A 16,868-nucleotide genomic window follows, 5' to 3' on the forward strand; every position below is an offset into this window, starting at 1 on the left:
GGGGAGGAAGAAGAAGAAAGCAGCTAACCTGGTTAGCTTCCAATCTATAAGGTTCTCTGATTTCTCTGGCTTGTGGTTCTATTACTAATTCCATTTTCAAGGCTTCTACAGTTATGTGTATTTATCACATGTGGGTCCCATCAAGGGGTTGGTCTTGGTTTTAAGTAATGATTTTCACAGCATTCCATGAAAGAAATGAGGTACAGGTTAGCCTATATTAGCTGAACCATACATTTTTCCCAGGTAGTTGTTAGACAGTGAAAATGCATTGACTAAAATGATAATGTAGTTATCAGGAAGTGGTGGTGCACACCTTTAATCCCAGTACTCAGGAGGCAGAGGCAGGTGGATCTCTGTGAGTTCAAGGCCAGCCTGGTGTACAGAGCAAGTTCCTGGACATACAGGACCACACAGAGAAACTGTATCTTGAAAAACACAGCAAAAATAGATGAACTCTTCTACATGAAAGGATCTTGTTATAAATTTCTGTGTTTAGCTTTTCTTAAATGAGCTCTATCCTACAAAAAAAATGAGTTCACGGACAATTTGACCTGACAAACTGAAGACTGGACCTGGTACACAGTGACACTTGTGGAGGCGTCCTGTCATTCATCTGGTCTAATTCACACACTCATCTTTAGTTAGTAGTGCCAGTCACGTGTCAGGTTCTATGATAGGTTACAACGACAGCATCTGTGACAAATGTAGAAGCTTGGGAAATCGAAACTGTCAGGATATTCAAATAAAGGCTATCAGCACAGCTATTTAAAAAAAAAAAAAAAAAAAAAAAAAGCTTAGCCTTAAAGCCAAGGTAGAGGTAAACTGCGAACAGGCAATTTAGTTTATGATGTTTAGTGTGATGACACAAATCTTATATGTGGAAAAGGGACCTGTATTGATGAGGGAGAGTGATGTGGGGATCAAAGATGGTACAGAGTGATAGCAAATACAGTGGCATTGTAAAAGAACAGACTTAACCTACTTAAAAAAACAGGAATGTGCTAAATAGTGTTTTCTGAGGGAAAGGACAGGGTTGACAGATGAAGGAGGACAATAAGGAAGGTGGGTGTGACAGTAATAAGCATGAATTATTTATGTATATGAAATTGTCAGAGGAAAAATTTAATCAATAAAAATTAGTTTTAGTGACATGAGGAGAAAAATATAAAGTTTTCCATTCAGCATTATATAACCATAGCAGGATATTTTTTTTAGCCAGTCAGATAATGTAACAACCACATACATATTCACAGGGAAAGGATATCAACATCCACAGTACAGTATACAAACATGGTATAGAGAAGTATATGTGCACACTACCATTTATGGAATGTTACCTATATGCTAATTTATGTATGAAACTAATAAATCTTAGAGAAACAACAAACAAGAATATTTTTAATCCCTTTTAAGTACAGAAAATTCTGCCTGAATGAAATACTGACTATCTAGGGGCAAGAAGGTTGTTTTCATGTTATTGTCTTTTAAGTTTCACTACGATTTTGAATTGAGAAATCTAAATGCATTCAAATAATTAAGACATTTCAAAGCACCGAAATCCTGTGATAGGAGTCAGAATAGGAGAAAATAAATGCATTAAAGGAACAGAGAAGGATGTGACATGTTGAATGGAATTCAGAATGGTATTAAATTTTATCTTTAAGATTGACATGCTCCAGGAAGTCTCTGAATATTCCATAGGATTTAAGTTTCAAAAGCCATAGAACATTTATCTCACTGGGATAAAATCCAGATAGACTGTCCAGATACAAACCCTGTTTCTACTGCTTAGTTGCCGTGAAACAGAAGAGAAACTAATTCATTGTTCTGTCAAAACATAGAACATAGTAATTGGGATGAATGGAGTCCATATCTGTAGAATACCGAAAAAAATACTGTACTGACTTTAAAGAGTCCTCACTTATATGACACTTGACGTATTGGAAATGAATCCGGAACTTAACCAGGAGACTGATATCTGATGAAGATAGAATCAATCTATTAATTTTGGTTGTTCTAATTTCAAAATGTGTTGGAATCTGAACACGCCTCCTCTTTTCAAGTGCTATCATCCTAAACAAAGCTCCCTCTTCCTGCTTAATAACTCAAGCCTTATGCTTTTAATCTCCACAAAACCCAACTCATTTCTCACTTGTCAGTTAATGATTTTTTAATCTATCCATGTTTAACGCAAGACTAATTTTTTGTTCTTCTTCTAAAATACTTGGGAGCACATGAAGCTTCCAATCTGTTAGCCATCCTGACTTTTTACTTTTGATATATATATATATAGAGAGAACATAACTAGAATGAATATAGCTCTCAGTACCCTGTAACAGAATTCATTAAATTGGACCACTTCTTTCACTTTTGTTCTGTTTTTCATATAGAAAGGTAAAGTTCTTAATGAAAATCAGGAAACACTCCTAAACCATATATTTTTGCCATTGTTTGTTTCTCATGACTGACATATTCTTCTTCCACTTATTTATAATCCTTAAAAAATGCACTAGACATAGATACATGGGTACAATCTATAGCATTCATCAAAAACAAGATCTAGAAAACATCATTCTGAGTGAGATAACCCAGACACAGAAAGACAAATATAATATATACTCACACATAAGTGGCTTTTAGAAATAAAGCAAAGAAAAAAACAGCCTACAATTCACAATTCCTAAGAACCAAGACAACAAAAAGAACCCCAAGAGAGACATACATGGAACTAATCTACATGGAATGTAAAAAAAGACAAGACTTCCTGAGTAAATTGGGAGTGTGGGGATCATGTGAGAGGGTAGAAGGGGAGGGGAGAAGAAGGAAGAGGAATGAAGAAAAATATATAGCTCAATAAAATATAATAAAAAAGAAAAATGTATCCTTTCATTATATTTTGTATATGAAAACATAAATCAGGCCATTAGCAATAGGACAAGTTTTATTGGCTTCAAATCTATACTTAATTCACTGCCATGTCCCCACTACTCACTAATAACTCAACTTCATGTATGATTTGATATCATAAACTTTGATTGAATTAATGAATTCATAGTTTTGAGACTGGAGAAGCTGAGTTATAAATTATCAAGTAAGTATAGTGGAGACCAAATATGACAGAATCTAGTATTCTCAGTTGGAAGACTTACCAGCTGGGGAAATAAAGATTGTTTAAAGACTTTTGAGTCAGGAAGGTACAGTATTATAGATGACTAGGGAAATAAATTTGACATATAAGTAAATGGGTAACACGGAAATACAGTGCTATTCCGAGTTAAATCATGGGAGAAGGTAAGTCTTTATGTCTACTTAAGGAGTTTCATCTTTCTTCACAGTTTTGAAACAAAAACCACAAGTGATCAAGAACAGTTAGGAACACCATGTTAGCACCGATTCCTAGTGTGGTCCTCAGTTGTGAATGCAGCAAGTTCGTTCTAAATATTTGAGATCTATGGATGTGGCTGTGGAGCAGAGCTGGGCAGTATTTCAAAGTCAACTCTTTCTTTGTTTCTCAACAGGTTCTCTGACTCTAAGAACACATCACGTTCAAGATTCCAAAATGGGATTTGTGATCAATGCTATCTATTCTATGGCTTATGGGCTTCACAACATGCAGATGTCTTTGTGCCCAGGCTATGCAGGGCTCTGTGATGCCATGAAGCCAATTGATGGGCGGAAACTTTTGGACTCCCTGATGAAAACCAATTTTACTGGTGTTTCTGGCGACATGATCCTGTTTGATGAAAATGGAGACTCTCCAGGAAGGTACTGTTACAATTTTTGTTAACAAAAAACGCCTGAGTAATAATCACTTTCTACTTTGGGGTCTTTCTGTTTTGGTTACTTAGGCTTCTTGGACAGGTTTGGCTAAGGCTCATATTCCAAAATGAGCCAAGGCAGACAGGAACAGCCTCATGTCCAGTGTGGCCAAGGTAAAGCATTGACTTTAATACTCACGGTGCACTTGTGAATTCATCACCATTTCAGAGGCATAAACTTAAGAGGCAGAACCCTCAGCTTATTATAGATGAAGAAAATCCACCCTGAGCATCTCCCAGTCAGATTATTGTTGTTCTTTGCTTACTTCTTATGGCGACACTGTTCTCAGACAGGAACAATTCCATTTCTGGTAGTCCAGGATTAGGGTTAAGATCTTGCTCTTCTATTTACTCTGCCTGCTGGTGAGTCCCATCTTACTTTATAATCTGTAACACAAGGGTTTTCTCCTTGTTGAGTTAGCAAACTGCCTTTCACTCTGACTTCCCTATTATTTATGTGGGAGGTGACTGAAAATTATGGAACTTCATCATTATAAGCCAACCTTTAGAGAAATCACTAGGCATTGAAAACTTACCAGAATTCACCTCTATCTCCTACTTTACAGATTTGTTTTGTTTAGTACTGTATTTTAAACACACGGAGATAATTAATTGACTTTATAATGACTTTCAGCAGAGCTAAGTAACTACTGTGCTTTACAAAAACCAAGCAAGCAAATAAATAAATAAATGAAAACGCAAAGGGTCCTTTGGTTCCACATTCTTTCCCCAGCATCCATTTCTGCTAGCAGCTGTGTTCAAAGAGCTGCGTGCTCTCTGCCGTCAGTCCTGCCAAGAGAACGACTCGTGAGTACCACCTGCAACTTGAAACCCGTGTGGCCACACCTTCTGCCAGCAGCCTTCCTTTAGCACATTTCCACTTCCTGAAGTAAGCTGGAGCTGGCCCTGGACACAGCTGTCAGCACTGCACAAGCTTCACGGCCAAGTGACAGGCAGCTAGATTCAGGTCTCACAGCCAAGTGAAAAACTCGGTATTTCCTGTATTCTAGAGACTTAAAGGATTTTAGACTAGCCCAGATATTTGCAAAAGTGACTGGCTTTTTACTGTTTTCTGCTTTGGGAATCTTCTGCATGTTCACTATGGGGAAACAGAAATAGTTTCTAAGTACCAAAGGAAATTTCACATGTACTGTACGTCTCAGTATTAAGCTTAAACTCTGATTCCTGGGCACGGATTTAATGTTCTTCTGTAAACCACAGCACTGATGTTACCCCGGGCCCTGTTAATAGATTGGTGATGGCAGAATCACCATCTCAAGAGCTTCCTTGCCATGTGTCCGGGCCCGATCCACAAACCAAATGAGAAGGAATTGTCTCAGGTGGCTCTGCTCAAACCCTGTGAGAAACCTTAATGAATTAGGCAAACCATCATTGCCTGATTGACAGTTCTCCTAAGAGTTATCTTGGGAACACTGCTTCTTCACCCCTTTTCAAATCTCTCCAAGACTGATAAAATTCTAGATATTTCTTCAATAATAAAATGCATACTATTGCAAACAAATTTTACGAATTAGTGTTCACTTGGAGTCTAGCCATGCATTGCTAAATTTTGGTATTAAATTAAACAATAATTAGCAGAATTACTTTGCAACTTTTTGTTTTGTCATGCACCTAGTTCATATATGCATTGTTTATATTGAACTCTTTGACTAATAATAATAATATATAAATATGCACATAAAATGTGCATGCAACCAAATTGGGCAACACAATGAGACACAAATCTGCAAAAATATAAATATAACTAACATTTACCAAGTGTGTATGATTCAGAACACACACTAAACTAAATGCTAAATTTTTTAATTATATGAAGTAAGCAATATTTGTATTCTTTCTAGATATGGGAAATGAGAAATCACTAACTTTTCAATTATCACCTATAATTTCAATAAGGATATATTAAAGATACTCAATTCTTTTTCACTTTTGAGGAAGAATGAAATCTACATCCCCCTGTGAGTGTTGTTTAAAAGTCTCATTTCTATTCAGAAATAGAGACTGCTTATTGGAGAATCTTTGCATGGAGAATTATTCCTGTCTCTTTCAACTTTTGTTTGGTGCACAGCTAATGAAGAATGCCTATGGTGATAGCACATGTTTACAGATAAGCATTTGCTGCTAGGATCTTTGTTGTTATTATTGTTATCTTGTATAAAAACAAACAAAAAGGCTCGTTTTTTTTCCAAAGGGAAGACTCAGTCTCTGGGTCAATTCTAACAGTTTGATGAATTAAAAGAAAATTAAGAATAAATAAATATTTCTTCGAGTGACTCCCTGTCAATGTGATATTTGTCATTCCACAGAGTTTTTCAGTTTTCAAACCCTGTATCTCCTTACCTTTTAGGCTCTCTTTCACAAAAACTAAGGTAATTGGGCATAGATCATGACCAATCTAACGAGAAGAAACAGTAGATTTAAAATATAAATGCTTGCTTAGGGTCCTGGCTCTGACATCTGTGTTCTATGCAAACTGGTCATAACAATTAATCTCAGTGAGCTTCAGTTCCATTATCTATAAAATTAATAGCTAAGTCTAGACAGTTCTAAGACTGAGAATTGGAAGAAATGGTGTTTTGGCTCATTTTTGTGAACAATTGAGTTCTTACATCTTTTCAAATCATCAGTAGTCAAGAAGTCTCCAGATACTGACATTTCTTTCAGACTAGGTCGTTCAAAGTTTTTTTGTTGCAAAAAGTCATGTTTCAAGAGTGAGAAGCCTGTGTATTTGAAGTAGCCAGTGACATAATACATGAATTCTTTTTCCATCACTGTTCTCTGTTCTATCTCCTGGAGCCACTGCATATTTGGTAACTTTAACCACTGGCCAACTCTGACAGCATGGAAGAAGTAGCCTTGGAATTTTGATTTAGAGAAATGCTCAAAGTAAAGATGGTGAATAAAAAGCAATGCAAAAGAATCCCACAGTTACTGAATGGCCAACAGAGTATTCGACTAGGTTAACCCTGAAAATAAAATTGCAAGTATGAATTTTATTCAGCAACAAATAGAGAATGGAATCATTTGCAACACTATTTAAGTAGGTTAATCAAGTTCGTTCTTTGTATTTTTATAAGATCATCGGATTGAGTATGTCAGCTTAGTAGGCATACCTATAAATCTGTACCCATTTTCAAATAGCTAAACATGCTGAGTATGGGAAGTTAGAGGAAACATTCACGACCCTATCTGCCTGTACTGAAAGTATTGGAAAGTATGAAGTATAGTGTATTATGTGAGGACAACCCATAGTAAGGACCACCTGTAGGAATATGCAAGGCTGTTGAGTGGTTCATTGAAAGATTTCTGTTTGGAAAACTGTTTCATAAATACTCTCCTGCAAACAGAAGAAAAGGCTTGAAAATTGCTTTCCTCGCCTTATATTTTTGTCCCTAGACTCAAAATGAGAACAATAGCTAAGAAAACCTGAGAACTTGTCTACTTGGCAGTATTTTTCAGCTAAGGTACTTTTGAAATTATTTTTAGTTTGTTTTTTAAATACCCCTTAAATTATCTCTACACAATAAATTTACCTAAAATAAAGGCAAAATCAGACCTGTTCATTTTTTAAAGAAATTTAATCTGTTTAATCCACAAACTTTGCATAACTTTAGTTAAAAACTAAAATAACAACTAAATACAGTGAAACTAAGACACTTCTCAAAGTCCAGCTCTTCCAGCCTTCCAAAGTAAGAGGTCTTTAGTTTGTGCACCAATTGGAAGAATAAAAAAAAAATGAATGGGAACTACAATGTTTCATAAAACAAACATTTTATATCACTGAAGGATTCTTCTTAAATTACTATTGAATTTCTAACATCCAAAAATGAGTTCAAAGATTAAATAAATTTCACAGTGAATAAGGAAACTTTTCAGCAGATCACTTGAACAAAGTTAAACAACTCCCTGATTTTTTCCTTGTAAACCAACAAAAGTTCATGTTTAAAATTCCTGAAGTTCTTTCAAAACTGTCTTTCATCCTTCCTGAGTTCCAGTAACTTTCTCACATAGGATTTTCTTTTTCAGGTGTAAGCATGACTTTAAAAATAAGTCTCCAAGATGAAAATGAAGTAGAAAAAATTTTGTTACTCTAAACATACTGTTACTGAAAATTTCAGTGTGATTTGCACAACAATAAATGTATTGTGGGAATGAAACTATTGCCTTTGCATATATGAGGATTTATGACCTTAGCTAAATAATTATTATATTCTTGTTTCTAAGGTATGAAATAATGAATTTCAAGGAAATGGGAAAAGATTATTTTGATTACATCAACGTTGGAAGTTGGGACAATGGAGAATTAAAAATGGATGATGATGAAGTATGGTCCAAGAAAAATAATATCATTAGATCCGTGTGCAGCGAACCATGTGAGAAAGGCCAGATAAAGGTAATATACAACCTACATTCCTTTAATTGCTTCAAATTTAACAGTATTTACTCTCATTGTAGATTTCTTTGTTTATTTGTCACTTGCTTTATATTTTATATTGCAAGCTCATAATATCAGAAAATGAGTTTATTTTTTACTTTATTCTGATCAATTCTTTAGGAAGCCTAGCATTCAACTCATAATAGTCTAGGTAGCTAATCTGAGCTCATTAATTCAACTGAGAAGTCATATTTGATCTACTTACTCTTTCTGCATATGAATGTTTCTAAAGATAATTATTCCTAAGAATAAGTAGTTTAGAGCTGGTAAACATATTTAACAAATAGCTATCAAAAATCTCAATGTAATAGTTCATTAATATCCATGGGAGAAAATGTAATGTCTTCATCAGTAGATTTAATATGAATGAGGAAAAATACATGAAAGGTAAGCAATATTATGATAATGTGATGACTTCATTAAAAGAAAAAATCATAGGAATATAGGCTTTTCTGAATATAATTTCAAGCATCAGACTATAAAACTGGGTATGATTTCAAGGAAAGATCGCAGATATAAAGAAACCAGCAATAGACAAGATAACAGATAGGATACTAGAATGCCATGAGTAACTGAGAGTACATAAATGGTTGCTGTAAGTAGTTATTAGGAAAGAAAACATTAAAATAGCAGATGAAGGCCAATTTTTATGAACAGTCTTCAATATTATACTAAATAACCTATATTTTATGGCAAAAATAATAGTTAATACTGACTAAAATGTTGACACGTATTGGCCCCAGTAAGTAGATTTATGGAAGATGAAACAAGAAATAAGAGTTAAAATATAGGATGATGACTATGGTGGCGGGGAAATGAACAATAAGTGCCAATATAGAAGTAGAAATGACATTGGATAAAAGCTTTGCAGAGCTACAACCACTCAATACCAGATGCTGATTAAAAATTGGGTCAGGAAAGAAAAGCAAAATATGAGAAAATTAAATGCAATTTCAAGTCCTAGCAACAAAAAGTACCATTGTCATAAATGAAAGAAAAATGAATAACTGAGATATTGTTTATCAAATAAGCTACTTAGCAGAACTCCTAATTACAGGACATGCATTATGGAAGTAAGAACAGACTCTTGTAATTTTTGGTATGTTTATGAACACACACACAAACACACACACCAAAAAGAAAAGTGGTTTGAAAGAAAAGTAGATGGGTTGGTTTCAAGATCTGTTGATTTTTGATATAACAAGGAAATGAAAATTGATCTAGAAAAGAAGAAAAAAGAAATCATACATATAAGGCCAATGATCTGGATTTAAGAATAAACTAATTAGAGCTTAAACTGACACTGTTTGAGTAGATTCAAAATGTTCAACCTGAAAGTTCAAAAAAGTAATAATAGTGGACACCAAAAATAAGACGTCAAAAACATATGCTTTGAATATAAAGGGAAAGTGGTTGGGGAGAGCCAATTCTGAGAGAGAGGGAGACAGTGGAGAAATGCTGTCAGCCAACATGGTGGACAGCACAAGACAGGCGAGGGAAGAGGATGAAAGAGGAACAGAGATGAAGACTCAAAATTATCATTTCCTCTGGATCTTCTGGGAGAAAAGGCAACCAAATGGACAAAATACAGTGATAAAGTATGTGGGGGGGAGCAGGTAAGAAACAATTTGCTGTGAGGATACTAGTTTTCAATCCAAGAAATAAAAAACATCAACAAAGATGAAATAAAAACATAATTAAGAAAACAGGGAAAGTTAGTTAGTGAAACATAATATATTGGGGAAAGAAAAATGATAATGAAATAGTTTAACTGCTTATCAAGTAAGCATTGCCATCTCAGGCATGCAGAACACTTAAATTTCCTTGAATCTTTTCAGTCAACCCTACATTCACTCAAACTTATAATATTTTTGAGATATTACATGAAAACAGAAATATTTTAACATTGATCCTAAGGTACTCGGCAGGGGCACTAAGGATTTTGGAAACTAAGGCTAGACATACGATAAACAAGACCAACAAAATAAATACAATTTTAACACATGGAAATTGGTGTGGGATTTTCATTGGTTAAGAAAGAAACTGCTTTGGACATATAGCAAGGCAGAACTTAGCTAGGCAGGGAAAACTAAACTGAATTCTGGGAGAAGGAAGGCAGAGTCAGGGAGAAGCCATGTAACCCAGCCGGGAAGAGATGCCAGAACTTTAGCAGGTAAACCACAGTCACCTGGCAATACACAGATTAATGGAGATGGATTAAATTAATATGTAAGAGTTAACCAATAAGAAGCTAGATCTAAGGAGCCAAACAGTCATTTAATTAATAAAGTTTCTGTGTGATTATTTTAAGGCTAAGCAGCCAGAAACCAACAAGTGGACTCCTCACAACAGGAAATAGCTTAACAGCTATTTCTTGGCCTGCTTCTCTACCATGTTGCATGGCATGTTACTGATACAATGGTAGAACTGGGTTCCCTGTCACCAAAGTCTTAACATTGGTTACATATTTACATTTGCTTGATTACTCGTTTTCAGATTATTTTCTTTGTAGATCTTATTTCCACTCTATGCAATATACATCTGATATCACTTTCTTACTATCTCTTAAAGCAATAATGGATCACCTTCCTCCATAGTAATATCTCTTGGCATTGTCCTGAGATTTATGAACTTGATTTCCCATGGAGGCTTGGCATCCTTCAGAGCCAGTGAAAACACCTTTACTTCCAATCTGTTCACAGCTGGAGCTTCTAGGAAAGACATTGCCACAATGTCTTGTCATAAGTGATGATGTGAATCAAAACAGAACATGCAAAATGCCTAAACCAAATTGGTTTTGAATGATTGAAGAACATATATCAAGTTGTCATGATTCAAGGAGACTTACATGGGAATTATTCTTGGAAAAATGAATGCATTTTTATGGGCAAAATATTGACATTCATAATGAATGAAAAATGAGCCACAGGTTGTCAGCATATTTCAAGGGTGAAAAACTCAGTATCTTAAATTTGCCAACCCTTGTAAAGGTCTAAAAAGAATGTCTCATTATTTTAGATAAAACTACTTATGTTACATAATTTAACAATTATCTAAGAGTAGTTTGGATTACCCTGAAAACGAAATTCCCCTTTCTTAAAAAAAAATATGCATTTATTTGTGACTAGTAAAAATAGGTCATATTTTAATACTTTACATTTTATGAATCACTAGTCATTTTAAAATGCTTGAACAAGAAAAATCTGATTTAGTTTCTATGCAGCACCATTAATCAGAATTTCAAATCTTTCCCTCAGGTGATCCGGAAGGGAGAAGTGAGCTGTTGTTGGACGTGCACTCCCTGTAAAGAGAATGAGTATGTGTTTGATGAGTATACCTGCAAGGCATGCCAGCTGGGGTCCTGGCCCACCGACGACCTGACAGGTACTTATGTCACAGTGTCTGCACATTCCTCCGAAATCAACCCAGAAGTCATGTGGTCATGAAGAGGAAAGGGGAATGCCTCCACATAGCTTTCATCGAGCATAGGCTAGGGTTCAAAGACTTCCCTTGGGCCGGGCGGTGGTGGCGCATGCCTTTAATCCCAGCACTTGGGAGGCAGAGGCAGGCGGATCTCTTTGAGTTCGAGACCAGCCTGGTCTACAAGAGCTAGTTCCAGGACAGGCTCCAAAACCACAGAGAAACCCTGTCTCAAAAAACCAAAAAAAAAAAAAAAAAAAAAAAAAAAAAAAAGACTTCCCTTGGAAACAGAAGCCTTCCCAAAGCAAGGCTCATCCTGGAAAGCTTTAGATTTCAGAGGAAGTTCTGCCTGATTTCCTCCTGACTCCCAAACAGAACTCTTGGTTGTCTACTGGTCACACTTAGCCCATTCTCAGAACACCTTACACATTCCTAAGTAGACCATGAGCTTCCTGTTAAGAGACAGACATATATCACAAGCCCAAGAACAAAAGAATTTTTTAGCTAAAAATTGTATCTTTTTCTTTGTTTTTTCTTTCTTTTTGAAACCTTAAGTTTCTCAGTAAACGTTGTTTTTAAGCAATGCAGGCGAAGGCCTGCCTTTGTTTATTTATTTGAATTTGGTTTAATTTATGATCTTTATTTCAAAAACTACTCCTATATGCCGTAGTGTTCATCCCATACTCAACATTCATTTTCAATATTTCCAAAAGGAAACTGAAGTCCAAGACCCCACAACCCTATTTCCAACCTATCGTCAATATAATCAATGTGCATATTTGCCTAAAAATGAAATAAAGACACAGAAATTAAAATTATCTCTCTGTCTTAAAGAAGTTCATAATTTAGTGCTAAAGGAAAAATATGCAAACATGATTAATACAATGAATGTAAATGAAGATAACCATGTCAAAGAAACTGAATCAAATATAAAGACAAAAATTGCATGTACATTCTTATTTGTGGGTCTTAGACTTTATAGACACATAAAATCATATATGCATAAAAGTCATGAACATAAAAGCAGCACTGTGTAGGGAAAGACATAGGACCAATGAGAAGGGGAGGAGGAAGAAAGGGGGTAATAAGAATAGAGATGGAATATGCTTGAAAATTGTCTTCCATATCTTAGTATAATTGAAGGAAGCCTAAAAAAGTACTCCTGAAAGAGCAACCACCTGGGATATGTCTAGTGGCTCCAGTATTTTTTTTTAATTGAAATCCAAAGCTTTATTTTATTTATTTATTTATTTATTTATTTATTTATTCTTTTTTAATTAAAATTTCCACCTGCTCCCCGTTTCCCATTTCCCTCCCCCTCCTCCCACATATTGCCCCCTCCCCACACTCCCCTCCCCCTATCCCCACTCCTCTTCTCCTCCCCCCCACTCCATTCCCCCTCCCTCTCGAAACTGAAGAGCAGTCCAAATTCCCTGCCCTGCGGGAAGACCAAGGTCCTCCCACTTCTATCTAGGTCCAGGAAGGTAAGCATCCAAACAGGCTAAGCTCCCACAAAGTAGTGGCTCCAGTATTAAGAGGGGGTTTTAGCACAGAATTCCTACAAGATAGGTCATAAGATCATCAGTGTTAAGTTCCTCCCTCATTGAATAAATGATTACCCATGGCCATTGTACCAGCTTACATCAAAGCCCTGATTAGAAAAATGCTGTGATCTGGAGCCCTTTGAGGCTTGCTCACACTAAGACTCTTTATTAGTGAGTGATATTTATACAGACGATTTCTCTTTCTTAAAAGATTTAATAAAACATCCAAGTGCCTAGTGGTAGCATTGAGTCCTGTTTTTATAATTAGGCAAGCTTTCTGATGGTTGTAGGCATTCCAGAGTTGACTCAGTGCTGCGCATTAAATCAAAATGAATTTTTTTGAGTAGATGAATTATAGTAGGTGTATACATGCACACAAAATTAAAATTGCCTACAAGAAAAACATATTATAATTACCTTTCTGTTAGTTTGGTATGGCACAGTATTTGGTGATGTTTCCTTTCCATTGATTCATTATTTTTTTTAATTTCAAATTATATTACTGCTGAATCATAAAATTCTTGTAACTCAATAATCTTGCATGGTTAGTCCCTTGTCCGTGAATACAGTTCTCCATCGCACACACACACTGACAAATCATGCAAAATAGGCAAAAGATTAGCAGATAAAATGAAAATAATAGAGAACAAGTAACTTAAAGTTGTGATCACAGATATTTCTCTAGAAAAATTACTTATGTGATAAATAGTAGTTGCTACAAGCGGCAGGAAGAATGCCATTCCTGACCTGGAAGGCAGCGCACATAGGAAGGTAAAAGAGGTCAGGATATTGTCAGATTTCAGGAAAGTATGGAACAAGATCCAACGTCCCGTAGGAGGATATGCTTACGATTTCAGTGTTGAATTGTCAGAAGAGAGAGCAATCATTGCAAGAATTTCAGTAGATGCAGCAGAATGGTAAATGTTGTGTTCTTATACAGCATTCTTGTTGCTGTGAGGTTGAGTAATTCGGGATAAATGGAAGGTAAAAATCAAGCAGACAGTTTGGGGAGAGACGATGGGTAAAAATCAAGTAGGCACATTGGACGATCATTGCTGCAGCAGACAAGATAATTGGTTTTCTTTAACTAAACAATGCATTGGAATATCTGAGGTATGATTTGGTATAAAATCAACAATACACACAAAGAAATTGACACAGAAGTTATTAAGGAAGACTTAAATTTCCTCCCTTAAACCCTAAAGGAATAAAGGCATTTGTTCATAAATATCTAGGCTTTAGTGTTAGATCAGAGCAATTTGATGCACCTTTTCAGATTATTAAATAAGAAGTCATTAAAAGGTTGTTGCTTTAATATGTGCAAGGATATGTACCATGAGCTGGACATAAAAGATAAAATTAAGTTTCCAGGTAACATAAAATATTGGCTAGAGAAAAGTTTGTTTTAAAAAAAAGGTAACACCACTGTTCAGTTCGTATTATAGGTGCAGAATAAACAGTATTATGAGCAACTGGAGAAAGTTTAAGCTTGAAATATAAGTCGCCATTGACAAGAAGGGTGACAATGATGATTCTGGAACTAAGTGGTCCTTCCAGCATCATTAAGATCATCACCTAGAAATGATGCAGGAATGGCTAATGCACTGCTTCTTTGTCTAATATAATAGGCACATGTGAGTATTATTCTCTTTTATTTCAAAAAATGTCCTTGTGCAAAGACAAATCCTCCACTGTTAATTCCTCTTTCTTCTTGCTCAGGTAACTTCTTGGATAAGTAGTATGCACTCACATTTACACACTTTCTCCCACTCTCCCTGCTGAAAGATCCCGGCAAAGACCTAGGTCTACCGTGTTTTGGAACCACAAGGTTATTTATCATTCCTTATTTTTGCAAATGTTTCCGTTCAAGGAAGTGGGCTTGATGCTGAACATTTTTGAACATGTTACAACCCAGGTTTCTCTGTCCTACGTAAATGTCATTTCTGATTTTGCTTTATTTTATTTTGCCTGTTTGGGGCAGGAGATGTGGGCTGTTGTTGCCTGTTCCATATAATCTAGGCCATTAAACATGGAGGTTTCCCCAGTTTAGATGTTTGCTCCCTGTGGGTTTCCTGTTACAAATTTTCCCTGATAATGTGATCTACTTGGATCTTCAAATGTCTGCCAATGCCATTGGACTACAGACCTCATTCTTTTCCTGAAATTCAGATGTGGGAATACAAGTGTACTTTCTTCTTCTTCAATCTGAAGACAGGAAAGCCAGGCATTGACAAATCCACCCAAATCCTCACATGGGCTTATAAATGCTAAAATGTGTGTGTGTGTGTATTCTCATTGAGGACAAGAAATAGTTATTTTTTACCTAATAGTACCAGCAGTGAGAAGTATAAAAATACCCCTGCTCTACAAATATTGACATTCTAAATGTTGACAGATATAATAAATGATTAGATGTTAATATCAGAGATGAGCAGAGCAATGTGGAAATCCAGATCAATATAATAGCTAACAGCTGCAGCTGAAAATCCCTTCTTCAATAAAGTGTGTGTATATATGAATCCAAGCAAAAAGAGTAGCTTCCTACATGAAAAATAGAAAAGTGTATTTGTGATGCTATAATGCCAGGACCAAGAAGAAACAGTGTGGAAAGCCAGGACAACTAAGCAAATACCAAGGCTTTTAGTGTTCTCTAAATCATGGTAAGTAAGATTAAAACCATTTACTTATTCAGTCATCTAGTAATCCACGCAATAAGAGCATATCTAGTGCCATCTCTGACCTAGATAAAGGGAAGGAAAATGTCTTTCCCTTCTGTCGACCATGGACATTGGGTGAAACCTCTGTGTCAAAAGAAAGATTAAAAAGAGAAAGCATTATAGTTATTCAACATAAGATGTAACTTTTGAGCCTTAGTTTTGCTTGTTTTTTATTCTCTTTAAGATAGAACTCTCTATGCTACCCAGATTGGTCTCGAAGTCCTGGTCTCACCTAATTCCCTTGCTTAGGTTTCATGAAGAGCTGGACATCAAGACAGTACAGGTCTATGCTACCATATCAGTCTAATACTAACTTTGAAGTGACATAAAACTCTCCACAAAGCAATTTAGTCCTGACAGAATAGTTGAAGCTGAGTGGTTATGTACCTGGGTTTAAAATAAATAAATACAAATAAAGAAGAATTACGGTAAACTATGGTAGGGAAGTCATGGGCCAAGTGTAGCAAGGCTTGCTTGTTCACTTCCTCTCTGTACCCCTTTTCAAGGCAGAGGAGAATGTTCTAGTCCTACAAGTATGACCGTGGGAAAGGTCCTTCCACTAAAACATCTTATATCACCTGCTTCAGCAGAGATGATAAGAAAAGGGCAAGAAGTCCTTTATTGTCCATGCTATTTCTCAAATTCAGTATGCCAAGGTACTGTATTGGGGTATATTATGTCATGAACCCTATCCCAGGCAATATTCTAAGTGATAAAACATTTCTGTAAACTCACTAGGCAAAACACTCTGCCCTTCTCTCCTAGAAAATTGTTTTTTAACAAGGCCATTATCTCTAGGAATATCCAAAAATCAAATAAGAAAAGAAATACAATCCTGGAGGACCACATTATAAATATTATTTACACAGTGACAATGTGATAATGGATAATGGATATTAATTTTAAGCACGAA

General features: G+C 35.7%; 1 protein-coding gene across 3 annotated transcripts in view; it reads left to right on the forward strand.

The window, feature by feature from the left end:
• Grm5 (glutamate metabotropic receptor 5) overlaps positions 1 to 16,868 on the forward strand; it is a 353,740-nt gene that overhangs the window by 270,401 nt on the left and 66,471 nt on the right. For all 3 annotated transcript variants that reach the window (XM_057756230.1, XM_057756228.1, XM_057756229.1), the window contains exons 6-8: positions 3,519 to 3,765; positions 8,064 to 8,232; positions 11,532 to 11,658. In XM_057756230.1, the coding sequence (XP_057612213.1) occupies positions 3,519 to 3,765; positions 8,064 to 8,232; positions 11,532 to 11,658 (543 nt within the window). The remainder of the gene's footprint in view (positions 1 to 3,518; positions 3,766 to 8,063; positions 8,233 to 11,531; positions 11,659 to 16,868) is intronic.

This window comes from Chionomys nivalis, chromosome 23 (assembly GCF_950005125.1).
Source record: "Chionomys nivalis chromosome 23, mChiNiv1.1, whole genome shotgun sequence".
NCBI classification, from domain to species: Eukaryota; Metazoa; Chordata; class Mammalia; order Rodentia; family Cricetidae; genus Chionomys; species Chionomys nivalis.